At 36.7% G+C, this 27,742-nt stretch overlaps 1 protein-coding gene across 4 annotated transcripts in view; it reads right to left on the reverse strand.

Moving 5' to 3' along the window:
* The window catches only part of CPA6 (carboxypeptidase A6), a 252,013-nt gene that overhangs the window by 25,814 nt on the left and 198,457 nt on the right, over positions 1-27,742 (reverse strand). For all 4 annotated transcript variants that reach the window (XM_081816079.1, XM_081816078.1, XM_006734422.3 and 1 more), the window contains exons 7-8: positions 21,646-21,756; positions 21,078-21,168 (exon numbers count right to left, since the gene is read on the reverse strand). In XM_081816079.1, coding sequence (XP_081672205.1) covers positions 21,078-21,168; positions 21,646-21,756 — 202 coding nt within the window. The remainder of the gene's footprint in view (positions 1-21,077; positions 21,169-21,645; positions 21,757-27,742) is intronic.

The raw sequence follows: 27,742 nt of genomic DNA on the forward strand, positions 1-27,742 counted from the left end.
ATGATAGATGTTGGCGGGGATGTGGAGAAAGGGGAACCCTCCTACACTGTTGGTGGGAATGCAAGCTGGTGCAGCCACCCTGGAAAACAGTATGGAGGTTCCTCAAAACATTGAAAATAGAGCTACCCTATGACCCAGCAATTGTACTACTGGGTATTTACCCCAAAGATACAAATGTAGTGATCCGAAGGGCTACATGCACCCTGATATTTATAGCAGCAATGTCTACAATAGCCAAACTATGGAAAGAGCCAAGATGTCCATCACCAGATGAATGGATAAAGAAGATATGGTATCTATATCTATATATATATACATATACACACACACACACAGACACACACACACAATGGAATATTATGCAGCCATCAAAAGGAATGAAATCTTGCCATTTGCAATGACGTGGATGGAACTGGAGGGTATTATGCTCAGCGAAATAAGTCAATCAGAGAAAGACAAATATCATATGATCTCACTGATATGAGGAATTCTTAGTCTCAGGAAACAAACTGAGGGTTACTGGAGTGGTGGGGGGTGGGAGGGATGGGGTGGCTAGGTGATAGACATTAGGGAGGGTATATGCAATGGTGAGTGCTGTGATTTGTGTAAGACTGTTGAATCACAGACCTGTACCTCTGAAACACATAATACATTATATGTTAAAAAAAAAGTTAGTAGGAAGGGTAAAATGAAGGGGGGGAATCGGAGGGGGAGACGAATCATGAGAGACTATGGAGTCTGAGAAACAAACTGAGGGTTCTGGAGGGGAGGGGTTGGGGGGATGGGTTAGCCTGGTGATGGGTATTAAAAAGGGCACATATTGAATGGAGAACTGGCTGTTATACGCAAACAATGAATCATGGATCACTACATCAAAAACCAATGATGTAAAGTATGGTGATTAACATAACATAATAAAAAAAAAAACCCACTTAGTTCTATGTGTTATGAAAATGAAAACAAGATCTTTTGGTTTGATCTATTTTTCCCAAATTAGGAATATGTATTAAGATTTAGCATCAAGTTTATAATATTTGAACTTTTGCTCTATGAATGCAACTAATGTTTGTAAGTAAATATTGGGTTTTATAATATTAAAAATGGGTGTTAGTCTCTCATGCCCAGCTGGTAATAATGTGGGAAGCTGGTAGGGACTGTGGCCAGCTAGGACAAGTAGGTATTGCACGAAGGTATTCCAATTCAAAAGATGAAAAACTATTCTGTCTGCCAAAGAAAATATGTTCTGAAGGCTGATTGTTCTGCAATCCTTGATCTGATGTTTTTGGGCCTGAAATTTACTAAAAAATTAAATTATAAAAAGTTAAATGGTTTGGCTTTATTATGAAGTAATCTGTTACTTTAAAATTAAAATTAAGCATTACAAAGTAATAAAACAAGGGTCACCTGGGATGCTCAGTCGGTTAAGTGTCTGACTCAATTTTGGCTCAGGTTGTGATCTCAGGATTGAGATCGAGCCCCACGTGGAGCTCTGTGCTCAGCAGGGAGTCTGCTTGAGATTCACTTCCTCTGCCCCTCCCCCTGCTTGCATGGGCTCTAAAATAAATAAATAAAAAATAAAGCAGGTATCATGAAATCTAGTTATTATAAATGCCATCTATCTATATTTGAAATAACTTGTTGGTAGCTGTTTTTTTCTAATAAGTGGAATTTTCTTGATTATAGATTTATTTTTATTATTTTTTATTGTTAAATGGCCAGTATGGTTATGAGTAAGATTTGTGTGGTCAGCTTCTGTTCTTTCATAAACCTTCACATAAAAATCACTTTAGCTGTAACCAAAAATTGAAGTCTTTAAAAAATGGCAGATGTTAATTTAAAAACAGCATATACTAATTTAGTTTGCTGTATGTTTATGGTCTAATGGAAATTTCATAAGCTTTCTTTTCTCCTAACTCAGTAAAGTATATGTCAGAGTTTTGGAATATGTCTTTAGCCAAGAATTTTATCCACTTACATATGTTTACCAGCTTATATAAAGCAAAAAAGAATGTATGTAACTATAGTAAGCAACATAGTTTTGCTCATGTTATCTGATGTTTGCCAAAAGAAGAATAAAAGATGAAGTAAAAAAAACAACAACACTGAATTCCAATATTGGAACATTGGAAAACAGTAACAACAACACTTAATTCCATTTATTGGATATGAATATATCCAATAAAGATATATTTACATTTAGAATTTATTGTGATTTATGCAATCGTTGTCTACAGATGTGGATAATAATATTCTAAGGTTAGACTTTCTATATTTTGAAAGCAGTGCTTTTAAATAGGAAAGTGTAATTATCTTAAAAAGTTGGTTAGATCATGTCAGCTCTCAACTCAAAATTCTCCAGTGGTTTCTCATCCCATTCAAAGCAAAATCCAAAGTTCTTCATAATGATGGACCTGTAACACTTTGCCTTTGACTACTTCTCTGACTTCATCTTCTACCTCACTCAGCTCCAGCCATACAGCCCTCCTTACTCTTCCTTAAACACATCAAAGATGCTCCCAACTTGGAGCCTTTACACAATTTTTCCCTCTGTCTGCTCTTTCCCCAGACCTCCTTTGCTCTCAAGTCTCATATCAGATTGGTCTTCCCTATGCCACCTAAAAACACCAAACCCACCCGCCCCCCTGGCACTCTCTATTACTTTCTTGGTACTATATATTTCTCCATAGCATGTATAACAACCTGAGTTTGTTTTCTTTACTGAAGTTTTCCCAATAACCAGTTCAGTAAATAGTAATTGTTCCAATTTTAGTATATGTGCTGCCGAAGGGAGCACCAGTAAAGAATCTAGTTATGCATCTGATAACTTTTGAGATAACTATATAAAATGTATTTGGTATTTTTTTCTGACACTATAAAAGTCTTTTTTTCTTTCAACTTAAAAATAGTACCATCATTAGTATCAGTTACTGCTGCAGTTTTAATTTTTGTGTCCTCCCCAAATTCATATGTTGAAATCCTAATGCCCAATGTAATGGTATTAGGAGGTGGGGTCTTTGGGAGGTAATTAGGTCACAGGGGTGGAGCCCTCACGAATGGGATTGGTGAGTTTAAAAAAGAGATCCCAGAGAGCCCCCTAACACCTTCCACTAAATGAGAACACAGTGAGAAGGTGTTATCTATGAACTAGGAAGCCTCACCAAACACCAAATCTGCTGGCACCATGATCTTGGACTTCCCAGCCTTTGGAACTGCGAGAAGTGAATGTTTGCATTTTATAAGACACATAAGTCTTTGGTGTTTTGTTATAGCAGCCCAAACAGACTAAGACAGTTATTTTTTCAGGCACCTAATAACTTCTCCTGGACCTCTAGGGTTCTGCAGTTCACTAGGATTGTGTGTGGTTTGGGAAATGCTGTTCTAGAAGATAATGTAAAGGCAAGGTGACTACCCATGCATCTCCTGTCATCATTCGGCATATCACAGCTTTTCAAACATTTAAAAAAATGGTAGATAAAAAGAATATCATTGTTTTTCTATTTATGTATGTAAAATAACATTAAAAGATTGTTCAAAAAAATTTTTTTTTTAGAGATAGTGCATGTGTGTGAGTGAGGGAGGGGCAGAGGGAGAGGGAGAAAGAAACTTTTTTTTTTTTTTTAAAGAGAGAGACAGCGAGAGAGGGAACACAAGCAGGGGGAGTGGGAGAGGGGAAGCAGGCTTCCCGCTGAGCAGGGAGCCCGATGCGGGACTCGATCCCAGGACCCTGGAACCATGACCTGAGCCGAAGGCAGACGCTTAACGACTGAGCCACCCAGGCGCCCCAGGGAGAAAGAATCTTAAGCAGGCTCCTCACTCAGCACAGAGCTTGTCACTGGGCTCCATCTCACCACCTGAGATCATGACTGGAGCCAAAACCAAAAGTCAGATGCTTAACCATCTGAGCCACCCAGGTCTCCCTTAAAATTTTTTTTAAAAAAGAGACTGTTTTAATAACAAAAGTTACTTTAAAAGGAGTTTGGATTAAAAATAAGCATATGGATTGAAAGGGAACTGGGAATCTGATAACAAGGAAAATATTTAACAACATTAGTGACCCACAAGGAGCATAATGCTATAATGCTTATGAGATGTTAAAAATAGTAGCAATGACTCAAAAATTCAAGGCAGGTAGATATAAATGAAATTTATGAAAAAAAATAACATGACTTGCCACATGCAAATGATACGGCTGGAGGAAAATTATCTGAGAGACATAGTTTGTTTTTGGTGAACTCAGAAATTAAATAATGCTGAAAAGCAACTAGCATAGTAGAAAAATAATTAGTAGATAAAAGCTTTAAAAACCTTTCTCATATGCCCAAGGCAAGACTAGAGGCCTCCTAAAGATGGAGCAGCCTGGGAGGGTTATCTGCTGAAACAGATGCAATAAAATTACTGGACTTAAAATCAGTACAAAAGAAAAATGAGTAGCTCAGTGTCCCAGGAGCTGAGGGAGTGATTCTGCCACCTCCACCATGCCTCACTTTAAAAATGTCAGTTTCATATGCTACTTACTTCAGTGACTTTTAAGAAAATAAGTTATTTGTAAAAGGTTTTTAAATGTTGTTTGTAACATCATCTTTAAAACTTCAACAAAGATATTTATTATGTTGGAATAGATGCTATAAATAAACAGATATTGTCTCTTACATGCAAATTCTTATATATTTATCCACAAGAATGATCAGAAATAAAACAAAAATATATCATTTTGTGTACCCACATACTATCAGTACTTAACTTTATTTAATCTGTAGTTACAAAAAGCTCTTTTAAAAAAGCATTTGGGTGTGTGTTGCCTAAGGAGAGAGAAGGGTAAAATGGGGAGGTGGAATTTTGCATATAATCAGTATCTGGATTAGAGAAAAAAGGATTTAAGGGTAAATTCACATATGATAAAATCTTTTTAGTGGTGAGTTAAGTGGAAAATATATGTTTAAATAACAATAACAAGAGATGAAAATAACAGCTTTTTGTGTTTTCTTTAAGTCTTAGAAGGACATTTGGTTTAACGTTGTGATCCTCTATCCTAGAAAAAAGGAAGTCTGCAAAAACATGTTTAAGGTTGATGAGTTAAAGGAGCACTGAAAGGAATTGACAGTATATTCTTTAGCTAAGTAATACTAAGGAAATAGAAATAATAGCTTGCTAATACATTTATTAGGTACATTATTTTAAAAGACCAAAATAGTATGAATGGTAAATGACTATGACAAGGTGGGCTAGTACCAATAATGAAAACAAAGAACAAAAAAATTGAATTGAATGTCAGAAAAATCTTATGAAATAATAGAATTCTTGGCCAAAGTAATAGATGTGAACTGGAAAATGAAATGTTTATGAGAGACTATGCTGGCCAGGGCTTCATGAAAGGGCACAGAATCCACTGTGGTTAGTTTAAGCAAAGGGGATTTTTTTTTTTTTTTTAAATAAGTTGTTAGGGACACCTGGGTGGCTCAGTCATTAAGCGTCTGCCTTTGGCTCAGGTCGTGATCCCAGGGTCCTGGGATCAAGCCCTGCTTTGGGCTCCCTGCTTAGCGGGAAGCCTGCTTTTCCCACTCCCCCTGCTTGTGTTCCCTCTCTTGCTGTGTCTCTATCAAATAAATATATAAAATCTTTTAAAAAAGTAAGTTGTTAAATGATTTTTAGAACCATCAGGAAAGAAACTCTAGCTTGAGCCAACTCAGATGACTTGAAGAGGCATGATACAGGTTATGAGGAGGGCTCCTCCCTTTTCTAAGATGAGGAAGTAGCACATTCAGGGAAGAGTCAAGATGGGGAGGCTGCCTCAGATAAACCACACACCTCCACAATGGTGCAAGACAGCAGGGACAATAGAAGCCACAGAAAAACGACCTCTATCTTACTTTCCACATTCTAAGTCTCACATGAAGGCGCCAAAAAGGTAGAACCTAAAATACTCTGATCCCTAGCTATAAGTGAGTCTAGGAAATGCAGATTTTATCTTTTTGGACTCACCAGTGCAGGAAGTCTCTTGAAAGAGGTTGGAATGGATGGAGAGTGCCTATCCATGACATGCACTAAAGAATTCATTATAAGACAAACTTAGAAAACATCTACAGTAACGCCAGAGAGCTGGATCAAAATGGTGGAGTAGGAAAAAGCTCACTTTCTCCCACGGAAACATGAAAACTACAACTACATATAGAACAATCCCTCTCTGAGAATGACCTGAGGCCTGGAAGAACATATTTTACACAATTAAGGGTATAAAGGAAAAGCAACATTGAGGTGGGTGGGAGGGGTGGAGATGCTGAGTAGTCAGGACCCACACCCCTGACTCAGCAGTCTGCAAATGGGAGGGATATCACAACTGTAGAGGCTCTCCCTGAGGAATGGCGGGGGGGGGGGGGCGGGATCTGAGCCCCACATTAGGCTCCCAAGCCTGGAGGACCTGCATTTGGAAGATGAGCCCCAATAATGTCTAGCTTTGAAAACCAGTGAGCTCTATTTCCAGGAGAGCCAAAGGACAGTAGGAAATTGGGATTTTGAGGTCATGTGCACAATCTCACTCCAAGGCCCAGCATAGACGTGTCAGTTTGATAAAGCTCATGAGTTATATGTAAAGGAGATTCATTGCCTGTGTCCTGGAGGGGAAGAGATCTGTTGGGACTTTCTTCAGGGATGAAAGTGCTGGTGGGTACCATTTTTTTCCCCACTCCCCTCTACCTAGCTGTTCTGGTGCTGGTAGGTACTAACACTCTCCATCTACTGTACTGGCCCCACTCACCCCACCCCGGTTTTCCCTTGCACACTCACCCTGCCCAACCTGCCTGGTCAGTGGTCCCCTAAGAGGCTCCCTGCTGTGCCACACCCAGCAGGCAGGCTTTGCCAGTACTGGCACCCCTCCCAGACGGCCCCCACCATAGGGACCAGCCTCCCCCCCAACACTAGAGCACCTGCAACAATTCTGATCATATCTTGCAGCTACATAGCCAGAGGCCTGCCCCACACACCAATGCACCTGCAGCTGTGGCAGCCTAGCCTCACAGCCAGCTGCACTGGAGGCCAACCATACGTGCCAGTGCACCTTCAACCATTGTGACCAGGCCTCACAGACAGCCATGCTGGGGGACAGCCCCACACACCAGCAAGTTCACACCAACTGCAGCCCAGCCACAACAGGAGGGTACATGCAGCCTATACAGGGGACACCCTTGAAGTACTTGGCTTAAGCGACTGGGGAGGGTTGCACAACTGGGCCCTATAGGACACCTTCTACCTAGAGCCACTCCTTCATGACTGGGAGATATAGCTGGATCTACCTAAAACACAAACAAAAACAGAGTTTGGCAAAATGGGGAGATAGAGGAATGTTTCAAACAAAAGAACAAGATAAAACTGCAGAAAAAGAACTAACCAAAATGGAGAAAAACAATCTACTAGATAAAGAGTTCAAAGTAATTGTTATAAAGATGCCCACCAAACTCAGGAGAAGAATGGATGAATACAATGAAAATTTCAACAAAGAGAAGACAAAAAACCAACAACAACAACAACAACAAAAACCACCCAACAAATCAGAACTGAAGAAAACAGTAACTAAAATGAAAAATATGCAAAGGGAATCAACAGCAGATTAGATGATGTAGAATGCATCAGCAATTTGAAAGACAGGGTAGTGGAAGTCATCCAATTGGAACAGCAAAAAGAAAAAAAATTTAAAAATGATAGTTTAAGGGACCTATGGAACAACAGCAAGTATAATAACGTTTGTATTATAAGGATCCCAAAAGAAGAGAGAGAAAGATGGATAGAAAATCTATTTGAAGAAATAATAGCTGAAAACGTCATTAACATGGCAAAGAAAGTAGACGTACAAATCTAGGAAGTACAGACAGTCCCAAATGAAATGAGCTCAAAGAGACCCACACCAAGACATATTATAATCAAAGTGTTAAATATTAAAGAATCATAAAATCACCAAGAGAAAAACAACTAGTTATGTACAAGGAAAATCCCACAAGACTATAAGCTGATTTTTCAGCAGAAACTTGGCAGACCAAAAAGGAGTGACACAATATATTCAAAGTGCTGAAAGGAAAAAACTTACAACTGAGAATACTTTACCCAACAAGGTTATCACTCATAATTGATGGAGAGATATCTTCCCAGACAAGCAAAAATTAAAGGAGTTGATCACCATTAAAACCAGTGTTACAAGCAATGTTACAGGGACTTATTTAAATGGAAAAAAAAAAAAAGCCATAACTAGAAATAAGAACGTTATGAAAGGAAAAATTTCCCTAGGAAAAGCAAATAGTAAAGGTGGTAGATCAATCACTTATAAAACTAGTATGGGGGTGCCTGGGTGGCTCAGTTGCTTAAGCATCTGACTCTTGATTACAGCTCAGGTCATGTTCTCAGGATCATGAGATCGAGACCTGCATCGGGCTCTGTGCTGGACACAGAACCTGCTTAAGATTCTCACTGTCCCTGGTGCCTGGGTGGCTCAGTTGGTTAAGTGACTGCCTTCGGCTCAAGTCATGATCCCGGAGTCCTAGGATCTGAGTCCCACATTGGGCTCCCAGCTTAGTGGGGAGCCTGCTTCTCCCTCTGACCTTCTCCCCTCTCAGGCTCTTTCTCACACTCTCTCTCTCTCTCAGATGAATAAAATCTTAAAAGAGATTCTCTCTGTCCCTCTCCTTCTGCCCTTCCCTGCTCTTGCTTTCTCTCTTTCTCAAAAAGAAAAAAAAATAAAGCTAGTATGAAGGTTAAAAGACAAAAGTAGTAAAATCAGTTATATCTACAATAATTAGTTAAGAGATACCAAAAAAATGTAAAACATGATGTCATATACATAAAATGTAGAAGGGGGAGTAAAAGTTTTGTGCTTTTAGAATGTTTTTGAATTTAGGTGACCTACTACCAGACTACTATAGACTGAGGATGTTATATCTCATGCTAACCACAAGCCAAAAAACTATAACAGATACACAAAAAATAAACAGAAAGGAATCCAAGCATAACACTAAAGAAAGTCATCAAATCACAAGGAAAGAGAAGAAAAAAGAGAAACAGAGAAGAACTACAAAAACAACTAGAAACCAAGCAATAAAATGGTGGTAAGTACATATCTATCAATAATTACCTTAAATTTAAATGGACTAAATAGTCCAATCAAAGACATATAGTAACTGAATGGATAAACAAGACCCATTTCTGTGCTGCCTACAGAGACTCACTTCAGACCTAAAGAAATATAAACTGAAAGTGAAAGGATGGAAAAAGATATTCCATGCAAAAGGAAGTGAAAATCTGGGGTAGCAATACTTATCAGACAAAATAGACTTTAAAACAAAGGCTGTAACAAAAGTCAAAGAAGGGCATTACATAATGATAAAAGGATTAATTCAACAAGAGGAGATAACACTTGTGAATATCTATGTACCCAACATTGGGGTACCCCCAAAAAAACCATAAAGCAAGTATTAACAGAAATAGAGAAAATGACAGCAATACATAATAATAGTGAACTTTAATGCCCTACTTACATCAGTGGATAGATCATCTGGGCAGAAAATCAATAAGCAAAATTGGTTTTACATGACACATTAAGCCAGATGGATATATGGTGATACACACACACACACACACACACACACACCATCCTATCCAAAAACAGTGGCATACACATTATTCTCAAGTGCACATGGAACACTCCCCAGGATAGTTCATATTAGGCCACAAAATAGGTCTCAATGAATTTAAGAAGACTAAAATCATAGCAAGCATCTTTTCTGATCACAATGGTGTGAAAGTAGAAATCAATTACTAGAGGAATACTGGGAAAAAACACAAAAATGTGGAGGCTAACCAACATGCTACTAAACAACTAATGGGTCAATAAAGGAATCACAGAGAAAATAAAAAATATCTGGAGACAAATGAAAATAGAAACACAATGTTCCAAAATCTATGGGATACAACAAAAGCAATTCTACTCCAAGACATAGAACAATCTCAAATAAACAATCTAAATTTACACCTATAAGAACTAAAAAAAGAAGAAGAAACAAAGCTCAAAGTTAGTAGAGTGGAAATAAATGAAACAGAATAAAAAAAAAAACCAATGAAACTAAGAGCTAGTTTTTTGAAAAGATAAGCAAAATGGATAAATCTTTAGCCTGACTCATAAAAAAAAGAAAGAGGGCCCATAGAAATAAAATTGAAAATGAAAGAGGAATCACAAAGAATCATAAGAGGCTACTAGAATAATTATAAACCAACAAATGGGACAATCTAGAAGAAAAGGATAAAAACATACAATTCCTAAAAGCATATAACGTTCCAAGACTGAAGCAGGAAGAAATAGCAAATCTGAACAAACTGATTACTAGTAATGAAATTGAATTGGTAATCAAAACCCTCCCAACAAACGAAAGTCTAAGACCAGACAGCATCTACTAGATGAATTCTACCAAATTTTAAAGAAGAGTTAACACCTATTCTCAAACTATTCCACAAAATTGAAGAGGGAGGGATGCTTCCACACTCATTCTATGAGGCTGGCATTACCCTGATACCAAAATCAGACAAATACATGACAAAAGAGAAAATTATAGGCCAATATCCGTGATGAACATAGATGCGAAAGTTCTCAACAAAATATTAGCAAGCCAGATTCAACAATTCATTAAAAGGATCATATACCATGTTCAGGTGGGATTTATTTCGGGGATGCAAGGATGGTTCAATATCCACAAATCAATTAACATGATACACCACATTAACAAAATGAAGAATAAAAATCATAGTTATCTCAATAGATGCAGAAAACCCATTTGATAAAATTAAACATTGATTAATGATAAAGAAACTCTCAACAAAGTGGGTACAGGGACAACGTAACTCAACACAATAAAATTAATACATGATAAACCCAGAGCTAACATCATATTTAATGGCAAAAAATTAAAAGCTTTACCTCTAAGGTCAGGAACAAGACTAGGATGCCCACTGTCACCACTTTTATTTAATATAATAGTGGAAATTCTAGCTACTGCAATCTGACAAGGAAGATAAATCATCCAAATTGGAAAAGAAGAAATAAAAGTCACTATATTTGCAGATTCCATAATACTATGTTTAGAAAACCCTAAAATTCTTCTCCAAAAAATGATTAGAACAAATGAATTCAGTAAAGTTGTAGTATAAAAAAATTTACATAAACATGGCATTTCTATACGTTAATAATGAACAATTAGAGAAATTAAGAAATGATCCCATTTACAATTGCATCGAAAAGAATAAAATACCTAGGAATAAATTTAATCAAGGAAGTAAAAGAACTCTATTCTGAAAACTATAAAGACACTAATGAAGGATATTGAAGACAACACAAATAAGTGGAAAGATAATCCATGCTCATGGACTGAAAGAATTGACACTGGTAAAATGTCCATTCCTTTCAAGGCAATGTACAGATTCGATGGAATCCCTACCAAAATTCGAAGGACGATTTTTTGCAGAACGAGAACAAATAATTTTAAAATTTGTATGGAACCATAAAAGACCCTGGATAGCCAAAGGAATCTTGAGAATGAAGAACAAAGCTGAAAGTATCATGCTCCCTGATTTCAAGCTATACTACAAAGCTATAGTAATCAAAACAGTATGGTACTGGCACAAAAATAGATACATAGATCAAAAGAACAGAATGGAGAGTTCAGAAAAAAACCCATGCTTATATGATCAATTAATCTTTGACAGAGGAGGCCAAAATGTACAATGGGGGAAAAATAGTTTCTCCAATAAATCCTGTTGGGAAAACTGGACAAGATGTGAAAGAATAAAATTGGATCACTGTCTTACACATATATAAACATAAACTCAAAATGGATTAAAGAGTGCAGCATTGGTGGGATAGTGGTGAGCATAGCTGCCTTCCAAAAAAGATTAAAGACTTAAATGTAAGACTGGAAACCACAAGACTCCTAAAAGAAAACATAAATAGTAAGGTCTTTGATATTGGTCTTAGCAATATTTTTTGGATTTGTCTCTGTAGGCAAGGGTAACAAAAGCAAAAATTAGCCAATGGGACTATAGCAAGCTAAAATTCTTTTGCACAGTGAAGGAAGCCATAAACAGAATGAAAAGGCAACCTACTGAATGGGAGAAGATACTTGTAGATATATCTGATAAGAAGTTAATATCCAAAATGTACAAAGAACTCATATAACTCAATACCAAAAAAAAAAAAAAATCTGATTGAAAAATGGACAGAGGACCTGAATAGACATTTCTCTGAAGAAGAAATAGAGATGGACAACAGACACATGAAAAGATACTCAACATCACTCATAATCAGGGAAATGCAAATCAAAACCACAATGAGATATCACCTCACACTAGTCAGAATGGCTATTGTCAAAAAGACAGGAAATAGCAAGTGTTGGCCAGAATGTAGAGAAAAAAAACAGAAACCTGGTGCCCTGCTGGTGGGAATGTAAATTGGTATAGCCAATGTGGAAAACAGTATGAGAGTCCTCAAAAAATTAATGATTTGAGTAATTGAGTAATAACCATATTATGCAGCAATTCTGATTCTGGGAATTTACCTGAAGAAAATGAAAACACTAATTTGAAAAGATATATGTGCCCTTATTTTCACTGCAGCATTATTTATAGTAAGTAAGATACAGAAGTAATCTAAGTGTCCATTGATAGATGAATGGATAAAGAAGATGTGGTATATATATACAGTGGACTATTACTTAACCATAAACAAGAATGAAATCTTGCCATTTGTGAGAAAATGGATGGAGCTATAGAGTATTATGCTAAATGAAATAAGTTAGAGAAAGACAAATACTGTGTGATTTCACTTCCATTTGGAATCTAGAAAACAAAACAAATGAACAAACAAAACAAAGCAGAAATAGATTCATATTTGCAACCTGGTGGTTGGCAGAGGGGTTGGGAGTGGGGGTTGGGAGGAAATGGGTGAAATAGGTGAAGGGGATTAAAAGGTACCAACTTCCAGTTATAAAATAAGTAAGTCACAGGGTTGTCATGTAAAGCATAGCTGTTACAGCTAATAATGCTGTAACAACTTTGTATGGTGACAGAGGGTGGCTAGACTTATGGTGATCACATTGTAATGTATATAAATGTTGAATCACTATGTTGTACACATGAAACTAATATGTTATACATAACTACACTTAAAAAAAAAAGTTCAGGCGCCTGGGTGGCTCAGTCGTTAGGCGTCTGCCTTCGGCTCAGGTCATGATCCCAGGCTCCTGGGATCGAGTCCCACATCGGGCTCCCTGCTCGGCGGGAAGCCTGCTTCTCCCTCTCCCACTCCCCCTGCTTGTGTTCCTGCTTTTGCTATCTCTCTGTCAAATAAATAAATAAAATCTTTAAAAAAAAAAAGAAAAGTTCACCAAAGTGATAGCATTTGAAAGGAAATGTAAAAAAAACCAAAAAATCCAACAAAACCAGAAAATTCAATAAGAACCAGTTCTTCCCAAGTTTCAGCATTCATTGTCAGCTCTCCCAAATATCAAAAGAACTGCTACAGAAAGATTTAAAAGACAACACTTGGGAAAAGAAGAAGCAATATCTTAAAGCTACATATTTTATTTTGAAACTTTCATTTTGAAACTGTGATAGTAATGCTCTTGTGGTATTATTACTTGTAGGAGTCAGCAAGTAAGAAAGAAAGTTGCCTGGCTGTCGTCAGTTTTTATGAGCAGGTACAGGTAGGATTGTTGTAGACAATCAGAGTAATGATAGAAGGTCTTAAAAACCATCATCAAATATTAAACCACTCTCTTGGATTTCTGTATTAGACCAAACTTGTTTGTTATATATTATCATTTTATATAGTGTTGGATTTGGTTTGCTAATAATTTTTAAAAATAATTTATACATTTATATTCACAAGAGAGATTTGCAGATAATTTTCTTGCTCATGCTGTCCTCACTTGGTTTTGCAATCAAGGTTCTATTTAGCTCCATAAAATGATTTGGGAAATATTCACTCTTTTTCTGGGTTCTGAAGGAGTTCATATAAGTTTAAAATGATCTTTTGGGCACCTGGGTAACTCAGTCGGTTAAGCATCTGACTTTGGCTCAGGTCATGATCTCAGGGTCCTGGGATTGAGCCCTAAGTCAGGCTCTGTGCTCAGTGGGAAGTCTGCTTCTCCCTCTCCTGCTCCCTCTCCTTCTCCCCTTGCTTGTGCTCCCTCTGTTTCTCTCTCAAATAAATAAATAGAATCTTTAAAAATAAAAAAAAACACCATCATCAAGAATTGAGGCCTAAACTAATTCCAATTGTGTTAATGTCTAAAATGATACTTGGGTTTTCTGGCAATATAATGGAATTGTACCAGACACTGTGATAAAATCTCCTGTTATAAACCTCTCTGAATGTTCAATAAAGCAATTTAAATACACATCAGAATTCTCAAAAATGTTCCCAAGGGAACAAACATGAAGAGGGGGTTGGAATAAGAATAGCTGAAGCAAAAGCTGTAGCCATTCTTGGGGTGGCTCAGTCTTGTTTCAATGGCTGCATGTGGTGGAGGCAGGGGATCAGGATTTGGATCCTTAATATGCAGGAAGGGGGAGTAAGACCCAGGCATATACGTGGGACCCTCAAAGGGTGATACTTTCAATGAAAGCTACAAAAAAAATCTGCCTCTATGGGAAGATACGAAGTTCTGGCTGGAAGGAAAATGTCTCGGTGGAGAATTCATAGTCATATACCTGATATCACATGTAAATTCAAACTGCCTGCATGGTATGAAGTGGCCCAGTTTCAAAAATAGTACCTGGAGGGGGTCCTGGGTGACTCAGTCAGTTAAGCGAACAACTCTTGATTTTGGCTCAGGTCATGATCTCAGGGTTGTGAGATCGAGCCCTACCTTGGGCTCTGCACTGGGCATGGAACCGGCTTAAGATTCTTTCTCTCTCCTTCTGCCCCTCCTGGCTCACACACTCTCACTTTCTAAAAAAAAACAAACACCCCCCCACCCCCCAGGTAGCACCCGGAAACCTTCCTCCCCTCTCTTACTGTACATTCCCAATCTCCCTGTTGTCTATGTTTCATAATTTTGAATAAAACACTCCCAGTCTTATTATTATTTTGATACCTAAACTACTCCTTTGCAACCACACATTAACTTTTTAACAAAGTGGAATGACCATTCATTGCAAGCTGATCCCTAAAAGGTCAGATACAATGGCTTGAAACAGGGTCGGTGGAGTCAGTCAGACTTGGCTTCTCACTGTGGCTCAATTTGTGTGTAATCTGAAGCAAGTTTCCTAATTTCTTGGAATTTTAATTTCTTTATCAGTTACATAGGGATAATAATAGCATCTACCAATGAAAGAATAATCTTGAGCACTTAGCACATGCTTGACACATAGTGAATCCTTAATAAATGTTAGGTATAATAAATAGAAATTATAATAATTATATAATAAATACATAAACAACACCAGTGAGCAAACTCCATTTGATCTAAATTTCTAGGATTCTTTACCCTTTAATTTCTTTATAAAAAGCATAACTAACCATGATAATTAACTCATTGATTAATTTTTTAATTTCTCTACCAACTTCCATGGAAGATTTCAGGTGACTAATACATCTTTTTACAATAACTTGGTTTTAAATATAAAAGGAGAAGTCAAGGGGCGCCTGGGTGGCTCAGTTGGTTAAGCGGCTGCCTTCGGCTCAGGTCATGATCCTGGGGTCCTGGGATCGAGTCCCGCATCGGGCTCCCTGCTCCGCAGGAAGCCTGCTTCTCCCTCTCCCTCTGCCTGCCTCTCTGCCTACTTGTTCTCTTTCTCTCTATCTCTCTCTGTCAAATAAATAAATAAAATCTTTAAAAAAAAAAAAAAGGAGAAGTCAACAGATTTTCCCTTTATATTTCTTCAGAATCCCAAATAATTCCTTGGGAGTTAGCTAAGGACTCATTAAATCATTCAGGACTTTCTGATACAATGTATAGCACCTTGCATTTTAGCAGGTGTTCAATGTATTTGTTTTGATTTAAAATTGGATTAATATATGTTAGAATCAATATATGGTGGGCATCTTAAGGGTCCAGTTTGACCATCCTGTTGATGTTTAATCCCATCTATGCATCATTCTTAGCCAAATGTTATCCAATACTTGTCTTATAACGCAGTGCATTCCTGTTATGGGTTCCATACCCCTGAAAATTTGATGTGAATTAGTTCTTGCCCTGAGCTTACTTGGAGGCTAGACTCAACACTTCCTCACATCCCCAAATAGCAGATCCAATTCCACAAAGCCTTAATAAGTGAAATAGATTGTACTGAATATTACCAATGCTGGTTATGGAATACTGAAGAGAATTTGCATACTTCACAGGAAAATTTAATTAAAATTCTCTTTAGACATCTTTGACTTCCAAGAAGTCCCTTTCTAGATATTGCAGCAGTGTTATTTCTCTCTGTTTTCCCTCTCCTTGCCCCACATTTAGTCTCTGAAATTCTCTATATTTTTTATAGCTATTCAGTTCAGGTTCAAAGTAAAAGCCTTTCAGCTGGAAGAAATCCTCTTAAAAAGCAGGCCAGTGACCATCCATTGTTTTTTCACAGGCATTGGCCACAAACAACCAGTACATAGTAGTTTCTTTTTCATTTCAGGTGATCTATTGAAACATTTGCCCAATCAAAACAGGTCCCCTTTTTTTTTGATAGGGTGAGGGGGTGTAAGTGGGAGAAGGGGATCTGTAGAGAGAGGCATTTGTGATTACACTGATAAAAAGTGGTTTTCTCCCCACTATATACCTAATTTATAATATTAGGTAATTGAGTGTTCTAAAAAAGAAGAGTTACATTTCATTAAATGCCTAAATTACTCTTAAATGGTAATAAAATTCACTTTTTTGAAGTGTACAATTGGATGAATTTTAGTATATTCACAATCATCACTACAATCTAATTCCAAAAACATTATGATCATGCCAAAGAGAAAACCCTTTCTCAGTAGCATTTTTTCCCTCTCTCTCCCTAGCCCTTGGCAACCACCAATCTACTCTCTGTCTCTATGGATTTGCCTATTTGGACATTTCATATAAATATTATGATTGGCTTATTTCACTTAGCATAATGTTTTCATCTATGTTGCATCTATGTAGTATCAGTATGTATTCTTTTTATGGCTAAATAGTATTCCATTATTTGGATATACCATATTCATCTATTCCTTGGTTGATAGACATTTGAGCTATTTCCAGTTTTTGGCTATTATAAATAATGCTGCTAGAAACATCTATGTGTATGCATTGTATGGACAAATGTTTTCATTTCTCTTAGATATATATGTAGGAGTGGAATTGCTGGTCATATGGTAAATTCTGAGTGACCATTAAGCAGTTTCCCAAAGTGGCCACATCATTTAACATGCCCACCAGCAAGTATGAGAATTCCAACTTTTCCACACCCTCACTAACACTTGTTATTGTCTGTCTTTTTTATTATAGCCATCTTAGTGGGTGTGACGTGGTATCTTGAAGTGCATTTCCCTGATGGCTAAAGATGTCAAGCATTTTTTTATGTGCTTATTCCCATTTGTATATCTTCTTTAAAGAAGTGTCTGAATCATTTGTCCATTTTAAATTGAGTTATTTATTGTTGAGTTGTAAGAGTTATTTTAATATTCTAAATAAAAGCCTCTTATTAGATATATCATTTGCAAATACATTCTCCCATTCTGTAGGTTGTCCTAGTAATAATTTATTTTTAGGCAACACTTGAGTTATTTAGGGATTAAAGCTTAAATATGGATATCATCTAAACTCTTTGCCTCTCTCCTGGATTTATTTTATTTTGGAAGAAGCAGTGCTCATGGCATTCTCCAAAAAGAGTACACAGAAGAAGGGGAAAAAAAAAAACAAACAACCCACAGTGCCTAGCAGAGAGTATGTGCTCAATTAACTTTGGTGAATTAATGAGTAAAATTTGTATATTTATTCTTGTTTCCCACTACTACTTTGACTTGTTGACTCTCTGCTGGATCCACTTTTAGAGTGATGATATTCATTTCATGGCCTGAAGGCCCCCAGGGGGAGCTATGAAGTATGCTCTGTCTACTCCACATTAAATGCACTGAAGTGTAACACTGTTATATGGGAATCCACGGATTTTTCATGGTAAAAAGCAGTTTCATGTTCTACTCTTTAAGTTTGAGACTCACTTAAGAGAAAGAAATAGCTGTTTGTCAGTTCAACGTTGACTATATAGTGTTTTCAATGGTCCTGGCCATTCCTGGGCATTTCTATGTCATTTATACTATGGTTGTTTATTTGGAGGTTCACTTAGGGACTACACTTATTTCTGGGCCCTTGACCTAAGAGTGGTTCCCTCAGTGAGGTTCACTGTCCTGTGGACCAAGCAAATAGCTGTGGGGAGATGATGTTGTAGGGGAGGAAGGCCACATCTGCCTACCTGTCAGATCAGCTGCATCCCCTTGGGACACCTTGTGGGGAGAGATGATCTCAGCCAGGCTGCCTCCATTTCCACATCACTTAAAACAGTCTATCAAGGTCATTTTGCAACTGACATTTGACATAATCTCCTCGTATCTTGAATTCGGACTCACGGGAAGAATCAGAATGATTCCAAAATGCGAAGAATCAAAGGAGTTCTAGTTAGGACTGCAGATGAAACTAAGAAATCAATGAAGGCCTATGTAAGAAGGAAACAAGCTGGGTAAAGGAAAAAGAACAATGGAAAGCAAGACACTTATTTGTAACTGGATATAAATAAGAGTCTAACTTTACACAGACAGAGCTGGCTGGCCTGCTAGTGTTATTGAGCTTAGTAACCCATTCAGTGTGCTCACTTAGATGACTGTGGGCATCATTTGTATGACATATATATGGATGCAGATACCCGCCAACTAGTGAAATAGGACACACAGTTTTTAGCATGCAAAATGGTCGCATCAGAAAGAGGGAAACAGAATTTAAAAAAGAATTAGTGGTCTTAGGGAGTTAATGCGAACCTGCTTTTTGTTTCAGTCCAGGTTGAAGAAAAGAAATTTTTTTTTAGATTAATTTATTTATTTTAGAGAGAGAGGGTGTGTGTGGGGAGGGGCAGAGGGCTAGGGAGAGGTGATCTTGGGCAGACTCCCTGCTGAGTGCGGAGCCCTATGCAGGGCTCAATCTCATGACCCTGAGATCATGACCTGAGCTGAAATCAAGAGTCAGATGCTTAACTGACTGGGCCACCCAGGTGCCCTGAAGAAAAAAATTTAAAATATAAACAGCCATCACTAATAGCACTTTATAGTATTTATTTGATGCTTTTCTTCTCTCATAAATGCAACACTTTTAAGCTTACCTTATGGCTTATCATCACAACACTCTCCTGAAGGGAAGAAGTACTTTAACAGTGGACCTGAGGCTCAGAGATCAATTGACTGTTCTGCAGCTTGGGGGAGAAGAGATAGATCACTGATATTTAGATCTCTGTTTGGAACTAGGACTGAATTAGCCATTAAACATATGTAAATTCCTTTAATTCCCATAAGAACGCTATGAGGTAGGTGTTATTGTTATAAATTGATAGGTAGAAAAAAAAATCACCCAAGTCATTGAGCTGATAATGGTAGAATCAAACCTTATCTGTCATATTCTAGAGCCTTATTCTTACTTGCTAATTCTAATTGATTAAGGGAGGTTGCCTGGAGAGGATATACGGAAGGAGTCTAAGCCCATGCCCAGTTGCTCTGTCTGATGTGGGTAGGATGGGAAGACTGGCATCTAATGCAGAACCCGAAGCATCACATGATGAGTGATTTGGGAATAGGCCTCATTTCTAAGGGACTAACAGAAGACTTTCTGTTCCACAATGGTCTATACTTTGAGAGAGCTAAGGAAGGACTCTGTGAAAGGGGAGCTCCTTACAACTGCCTTTTGATAATACTTTTCCTACCCTCCCTCCTATTGCCAAGTATGATACTAGTGAAGGAAACCAGAATATGTCACCCCAAAATATGTCTATTTGATGCGAAAATTATTTTGAGCTGAAGGCAATTGAGCAGCAGCAAATGCAGGAAAAGCTCTCTCTGCCTCCCCCTTTTCTGCCTAAAGAGAAGATATAAATTCTCCTTTTACTGGAGACAGACTTTATCATCCTAGAGACAGCACCACAGAAAGCTGCAAACAAACCCTACTCCCTTAGTTGTCTCCCATATATTTACCTTCCCACGGCGTGCTGCCCAAAGCGACTTTCCTTTGTCCTGTCATTTCTCTACAAATTTATTGAAGATGCTACATAAGCCGAGTTCTAAGTTGCCACCCCAAGTTACTTTTCATGAGGTTTCTCCCATGTGACACATGCCGCACAAGTTAATAAACTGTTTTTCTCTTGCTAATCTGCCTTTTTGTTTAAGAGCTTTAGCTAAAAATCCCAAGGTGGGTAGAAGTGAAGTTTTTCTTCCTCTATACTAGCTCTGGCTAATTTTCTACCTCCTGTCCCTCTTCCCCTCTCTAGTACCTACCTGCTTCTTTATTTTGAAAGAGTTTCCTTCATTAAAATGACATCCTCTCTTCACTTGAAAGGTATAAATGAAGGATGGAATGTAGAAAGAAAGACATTTGCCACGTGAGTGGTCAATCATTGTATGATACCTTAGATAGGTAGATTCTGGACAAGGATTTGGTAGTTTTGATTGTCATAGACAGATGAAAGCAGGATCAGAGTTACTCTCACTTTCTCAATGAAAGGATTAAAATATTTAAGCAGATTTATACCACAAACCACAGTTCTGTTTTAGTTTCTGAATGTCAAATATTCCTCAGTTTTCTGCTTTTACATCTGTGTTTAAATTTTCAATTTTCAGGATTTGGTTGACAGATTTAAATCTTCGATATTTGCATATTAAAAATCCCTTTCATTTTCTTTTGCAAATTATAGCTACAAGGTATATATCTGTATTTTTCTCTATTAGGTTTTCACGTACGTTAAAACATCAATCTTATATTGGAGTCCTACTGGGCTCATCATTTTTGAGAGTGAAAGCTGTGGAAACCTCTGGATCTAAATTCCAGTTAGTTTCAACTTACCACACCATTTCACTTTCCAGTTACGATTGGCATCAACTCCACGGCAGCGAAACCTTGAGCTCCTTGACCTTGTTTTTCTCCAAAATCGATCCTAGATGTAATTAAGAAAATAGGTGTAGAAAAAATACTCAAAAGGTTATCCACATGCATTTTAGTAGCACAATTGGTGAATGAATCACAGCACTGTGGGAGAGTTCTGGGAACAGACAAATCCAGGGAGTAGAAAGAGGATTGGATAAGCAGTAGGTTCATGCTCCAATTTCTGTCACACACTTGCTATCTCTTAGCTTCTCTTGGCCTCATTTCTTCTCGGGCAAAATTGAGTAAGCTAGGCTAGACTAGTGACTTTTCACAATTTCTTTGGAAGCAGACATCTTGACTTATATGGAAACCCATGCAAAGCCAAACATATAAACAAAAGTTTGCTGCTATGATGGGACAGGGAGTGGAGGTCTCTTTTGTAGTTCTGGAATCACTAGGCTGTCTGCCCACCAGGTTTCCTTCCTGTTCTATGGCTGTTTTCTATTTATTTAGTCTCTCTTTTCAGTTGGATAGCAAAGTGACTTACACTGGTCCAGCTAAAATGGTATCCATCAACGTTAAACACAGGCATGATATAGAAATACAGATGATTCAACATTTTTCTCATGGTTGGGTCACTCTTATATGTTAGAAGAGCCTAAAAGACAAAGGTGACATTTTTCTTACAAACTGATCCCAAATACAGGCTTAGAAAAAATATATGAAAATCCTTTCCATTCATGGGAAATACCAAATATATTGTGTTGAAGAGTAACAAGCTAATATGAACTATACTCTTTGACATCATATATTCTTTTTCAAAATAAAAAATTTTTAAATTATTTTTTTTAAATATTTTTTATTTTTTAAGATTTTATTTATTTGACAGAAAGAGACACAGCAAGAGAGGGAACATAAGCAGGGGGAGTGGGAGAGGGAGAAGCAGGCCTCCCGCAGAGCAGGGAGCCCGATGCGGGGCTCAATCCCAGGACCCTGGGATCATGACCTGAGCTGAAGGCAGGCGCTCAATGACTGAGCCATCCAGGCGCCCCTTTAAATTATTTTTTAAACGTTTTAATTTAAATTCCAGTTAGTTAACATACAGTGTAATACTAGTGATTCAACACGTCCATACAATACCTGGTGCTCATCATAGCAAGTGTATTCCTTAATCCCCATCACCTATTTAACCCACCCTCCACATCATATATTCTTTCTTGAGATTTTTATCTTGAACTTTTTTTTTAAAAGATTACATTCAATTTTATTTATTTATTTATTTTTAAATATTTTATTTATTTATTTGACAGAGAGAGACGCAGCAAGAGAAGGAACACAAGCAGGGCGAGTGGGAGAGGGAGAAGCAGGCTTCCCACCCAGCAGGGAGCCCAATGTGGGGCTTGATCCCAGGACCCTGGGCCCATGACCTGAGACGAAGGCAGATGCTTAATGACTGAGCCACCCAGGCGCCCCTAAAGATTACTTTCAATTTTAGACAAAATAATTACCCAAATATTTTGGTATCCTTACATGATATATCATAATACAAGCTAGTTATACATGTCACTTAATTGTTTATGTCTAACTGGTACCAGACTCAAGTCTTGGAACTTACTGCATTGACACTGTTCTCTCCTGATTTTTCTATTAAAAGTTTAATAAAGATTATAACATCTCTATCACTTTTATTGTGGCTGGCTTCAAAATCTTGCTCTCGTGCTTGGGTTTTACTTATATTCTGTCTGACCCCAAGCCTAAAGATTTCTGCACTACACGTTTGGCCTCAAACAGAAAAGCATTGAATGTGCTAAGAATACAGACATTTTGAAATATGATTCCTATGGAATGGACTTTTAAAACAATTCTTTTTGATGCCTATTTGTCCACATATAAGTTATCTTAGCAAAACAGGAACTTGAAAATGACTGCCTCTGGGGAGGGGACTCATGGGACAATGTATGGGAAAGAGAATTACATTTAATATTATATCCATTTGGATTGTTTGAATTTTTACTATATTAAAAACACAATTCAAAATAAAAGAATTCTTAAAGTATGTATATACTGCTTTGGAAAATTTAATACTTAAAACTTCAATCTTCTTTTACATATTGTTAAGTAGGATTTCTGAACCCATCATAAACAGCATTGGCATTTACATGATGATAATGCTGTTCATAGAGAGCAATCCAATAATATATTAGAAACTATCATATGAGAAATACTGATGAAAATATAGGGATATGCTCAAGAACATAAGAGTTAAATACCACTTTATTGAATCTAATTTCAATATCTAGGAGATTAACACAAGTTAATAAATGTAATACAATTCTCTCTTTAAGGCTCAATAATGATTTTTTGGCCACATAGCTTCTGTAGAATTTTCATACTGTTTGAATTTCTATGAGCTGTCTAATGCCTCAAATGAGAGGAAAATTCCTGGTATATGATTGTACATATCCTAGAGTTCTGATTTCCTCTAATTAATGGAGGTTCCCCAATGCCTGGAGGAAGTCTCCTGCTGGGGATGGCAAAGACAGAGCTGTATGGTTAGCTACATTTCTTCCATAAAGTTAGGCAGCTGTGGGTTTATGTGCCATGCTAGTGAGGGAGAGAGAAGAGATGGAAGGAAAGAGAGCTGGGGCAACAGGGCAAGAAAGAAAGGGTAGGGAAAAGTCATGGTAATTTCTCTTCCTCCCTGACTAGCACTGGGGATCATAGCTCATTTATCTCAGTCCAAACTTGGGAAGTCTCACCTTTTCCAAGCATGGATCATGTTAGCACCTCACCACCAGACTATGCTAGAGACTTGCAGGGAACTTTCTCATCTTATCCTGCCTTCTCCTCCTCCATGCAAGTGACCACCATGCTTTTGTATTTAAAACAATATTACTAACTTCCTTTTAAAAAATCACAATATATTTGAAGCAAATAGAAAAAGAGCAGAGAATATTACATCTATGTGCCCACCAACTACACCTTGCCATATTTATTAAATCTTTTAAAAAGAAATTGAGACATTATAGATAAAACCAAAGCTCCCTTTTTTATTATACTCTGATCCCATTTTCCTCTCCTCTACCAAGGTAATCACTATCCTAACTTTTGCATTATCAATTCCATGCATGATTTTATGTTTTGCTATTATAAATGGACTCAGGAACGATATATAATATTGTGTATGTTTTGAAATTTCATGCAAATGAGATCATGATGTGTCAATTCAGTCTGCTCTTCTCCCCAGATTTTTGACACTTGTTGATTTATTAATTTTAACAGCACAATTAAATGGTATTCCATTTTAATTAAATTCACTATACATTGATTCCTTATTTTGTTGATGGAGAGTTAGGTTGCTTTCACTGTTACAATATTGCAATGAATATTCTTGCACATTTCTCCTAGACATGTGTGAGTTTCTTTACTATACATCTAGGAAGGGATTTGCTGGGCCATGGATTTATATGCCCTCCACTTTATTAAATACTGCTATTTTTCTCTAAATTGGTAAATACTCTCACCTGCAGTGAATGAGCGTTCCCATTGCTCTACAACTTTACTAACCCTTGATATCATTGAGCTTTTAGTTAAAAAAAAAATCTAATGGGTATGAAATTGTGCTCTTGTTGTTTTACTTTGCATTTCCCTCATTACAAATTATATTGAATAGCTTTTATATAATAGGTGATTCTATAAATTGCTCACTCATTTTTGCCCATTAAAAAAAATTAAACTCTATTTATTCTTATCTTCTGGATATTAATCCTTTGTTTGGTTATATGCATCATGAACATCTTCCTTTCTTGTAGCTTATTGATTCCTATTTTCATCATATCCTTGTCATACATAAACTTTGATCGCAGTGGTATGTATAAAGTTTTATTTAAGAACTCATCTCTGCCTTAAGATCATAAAGATGCTATTCTGTATTTTCTTCAAAAGTTGTTTTAAAGTTTGTTTTCAAATGTAAGCCTTAAACCTCCTAGAAATGATTTTTTACATGATGTGAGGTTGGGATTTATTTTTCTGCTATGGAAGACCAAGTATGCCACTGTACTCATTTGGATGGTTCATCTCTTCAGTGAGTTTACATGCCACCTCTGTCCAATGTCAAGTTTTCATTTGTGCATGGAATTGCTCTAATGCACTCTGGTTTATATCTGTTCACTAAAACCACACTACAGTTTATATAGAATCAGTTCAGTCCAGTAGGATGTGTCTTTTCATGTTGTTCTACTTCAAAATTGCCTTGGCTATTTTTTTTTAAAGATTTTATTTATTTATTTGACAGAAACAAAGCGAGAGAAGGAACACAAGCAGGGGGAGTGGGAGAGGGAGAAGCAGGCTTCCCACTGAGCGGGGAGCCTGATGTGGGGCTCGATCCCAGGACCCTGGGATCATGACCTGGGCTGAAGGCAGACGCTTAATGACTGAGCCACCCAGGCGCCTCTGCCTTGGCTATTTTTGATCATTCTCCCTTCACATTGATTTTGAAATTAAGGCTGAACACATTAAAGATGTCTGTTCTATGCTAGGTTGTTTTGTCATTAATGGATGTTGAATTTTAGCATGTAATCTTTCTTCATTAACACAATCATATAGTTGTTATAATCAATTTTAATTAGTAATTTTCTATTGTTAAATCAGCCTTGTATTCCTGGGATAAGCTCCTTTGGTTATGATATGTATTCTTGTTATATTAGCTGGATTCAGGTCGCTAATATTTACATCTATATTCCTGAGATAGACCTGTAATTTCCTTTCTTATTTTGTCTTTGTCTACTATCTGGGTTATATTACTCATTATTTGGGGAGCAAACCATCTGGGCCTAGAGCAGAAATTAAATATAAAATGAAGATACAATAAGAAAGATTATATCTTTGCTTTCTGTTTTGTTGGTTTCTGCTCTTTGTTGCTTTTGCTAATTCTCCTTTTCCTTTTCTACTTTGAGTTGAAAGCTTAGCTCATTAATTTGGAGAGCTTATTCTTTTGTAATATATTTATTTAAAACTATAAATTCTTCTTCAGTACTACCTTAGCTACATTCCATATGTTTTGGTATATAATAGTTTTATTTCCATTTAGTTGTAAATATTGAAAATTTTCCTTCATTTCTTTAAACATGTTATATTTTTAATTTTAAAACGTGAATTTTCTTCAAGTCACATTTTCATAAATATTTTCTAACAACTGCATTACAGTCAGAAAATTTGGTCTATATGATATAGACTCTTTAGTATTTCTCGAACCTTGCTTTGTGGTCTAGTCAATTTTTGTAAATGTTTCAATTGGGCTTGAAAAGAATATGCATTCCCTAATTATTGGGTATGGATTTTATATGTGTTTACCATATTAAGTTTATTACATTGCTTATATCATCTATATTCTTGCTAAAAATTTGCCTGTTTTCTTAATCACTGAGAGTTGTATTAAAAAACATTATTTTAGATTTGTCATTTTTCTCTTATAATTTTGTCAAATTTTGTTTTATTATTTTGCAGTCATTAACATGGACTCATTTTAAAGCTCTTTATATTCAAATTATGTATTAAATTAAGAAGCTGTTTTCTAGTATTCTATTCTGGAGTGGATTTAATTTCCAAGACTTGCCAGAACATGTTCTTTCTCTGACAAATAAACAGGGTGTCATTGTATCACATATGCTATATTTGCGATTTTTATAACACTCTAAGAATTGCAGCCATTCCCCATCTGGTCAGACAAAGTGAGAGTGATCACAATGTAATGACTGTTCAGTCCTGAATAGGACAATTGAGAGATCTCCTTGCTTGAATGCTTTAAGTAATAGGACAGATCATTTCTCTTTTGTAGTTTAGATGGAGTTTTTAGAAAAAAGATGACCATGTGACTATTTCCTATTATTCTAACATATGATAACCATAAAGTAGGGGGTGTGCTTTCCTTCTAATGTGTGGGACTCTTTTTAGCAATCAATTTACAACACCCATACACACAGGAAAGGAGATGCCTACTAATCAAGTTCCATCTGGGCTTTATAAGTTTAATTTCTAGACTACTATTGTTCCTTATGAGGAAGACTAGTAATTGTGATCTGAAAGCCAGTCACAAAACAATGCATCACATGCCTCAGTGTGGCAGCCTTTAGGTACTACACTAACCTCATCAATTTATTTAAAAATACTTTGCCAAAAAATAAATATCAGAGAAGTTTTGAGTATTATCTTGTTAGGAAAATATGTTTGGTATTAGGTTAGGGAATTTCTGAAGAGAGACAAAGTATGAATCTATTTGATACTCATCACCTGCTAAGACTATTTTGATTTCCCCATAAATATTTGTTTGTCATATACCCAAATTCACCAAATTAACCTTTGTTAAATTTGAAGACAAACTTTACAATCACCAAAGTCTTTGTGTAGTTTGCGAAAGTTAGGCTAAAGAGTTGACCTCCTTTTCACATTTTTTGGATTTGATTGAATATTGTTTCTTAGACCCCTAGACAACCTGAAATGTTAGTTTTTTTTTTTTTTTTTTGAGAATTGGTGTTACTGGCTTTAAAAAAGATAATGTTTAAATTTTTTGTTTTTGTTCTAGAATCACTATAGAGGACCTAAAAATAATGACCATATTCAAAGGGCATGCTAGGAGAGGAAGACAT

This window comes from Leptonychotes weddellii, chromosome 4 (genome assembly GCF_054177405.1).
Source record: "Leptonychotes weddellii isolate Sample4059 chromosome 4, ASM5417740v2, whole genome shotgun sequence".
Lineage (NCBI taxonomy): Eukaryota > Metazoa > Chordata > Mammalia > Carnivora > Phocidae > Leptonychotes > Leptonychotes weddellii.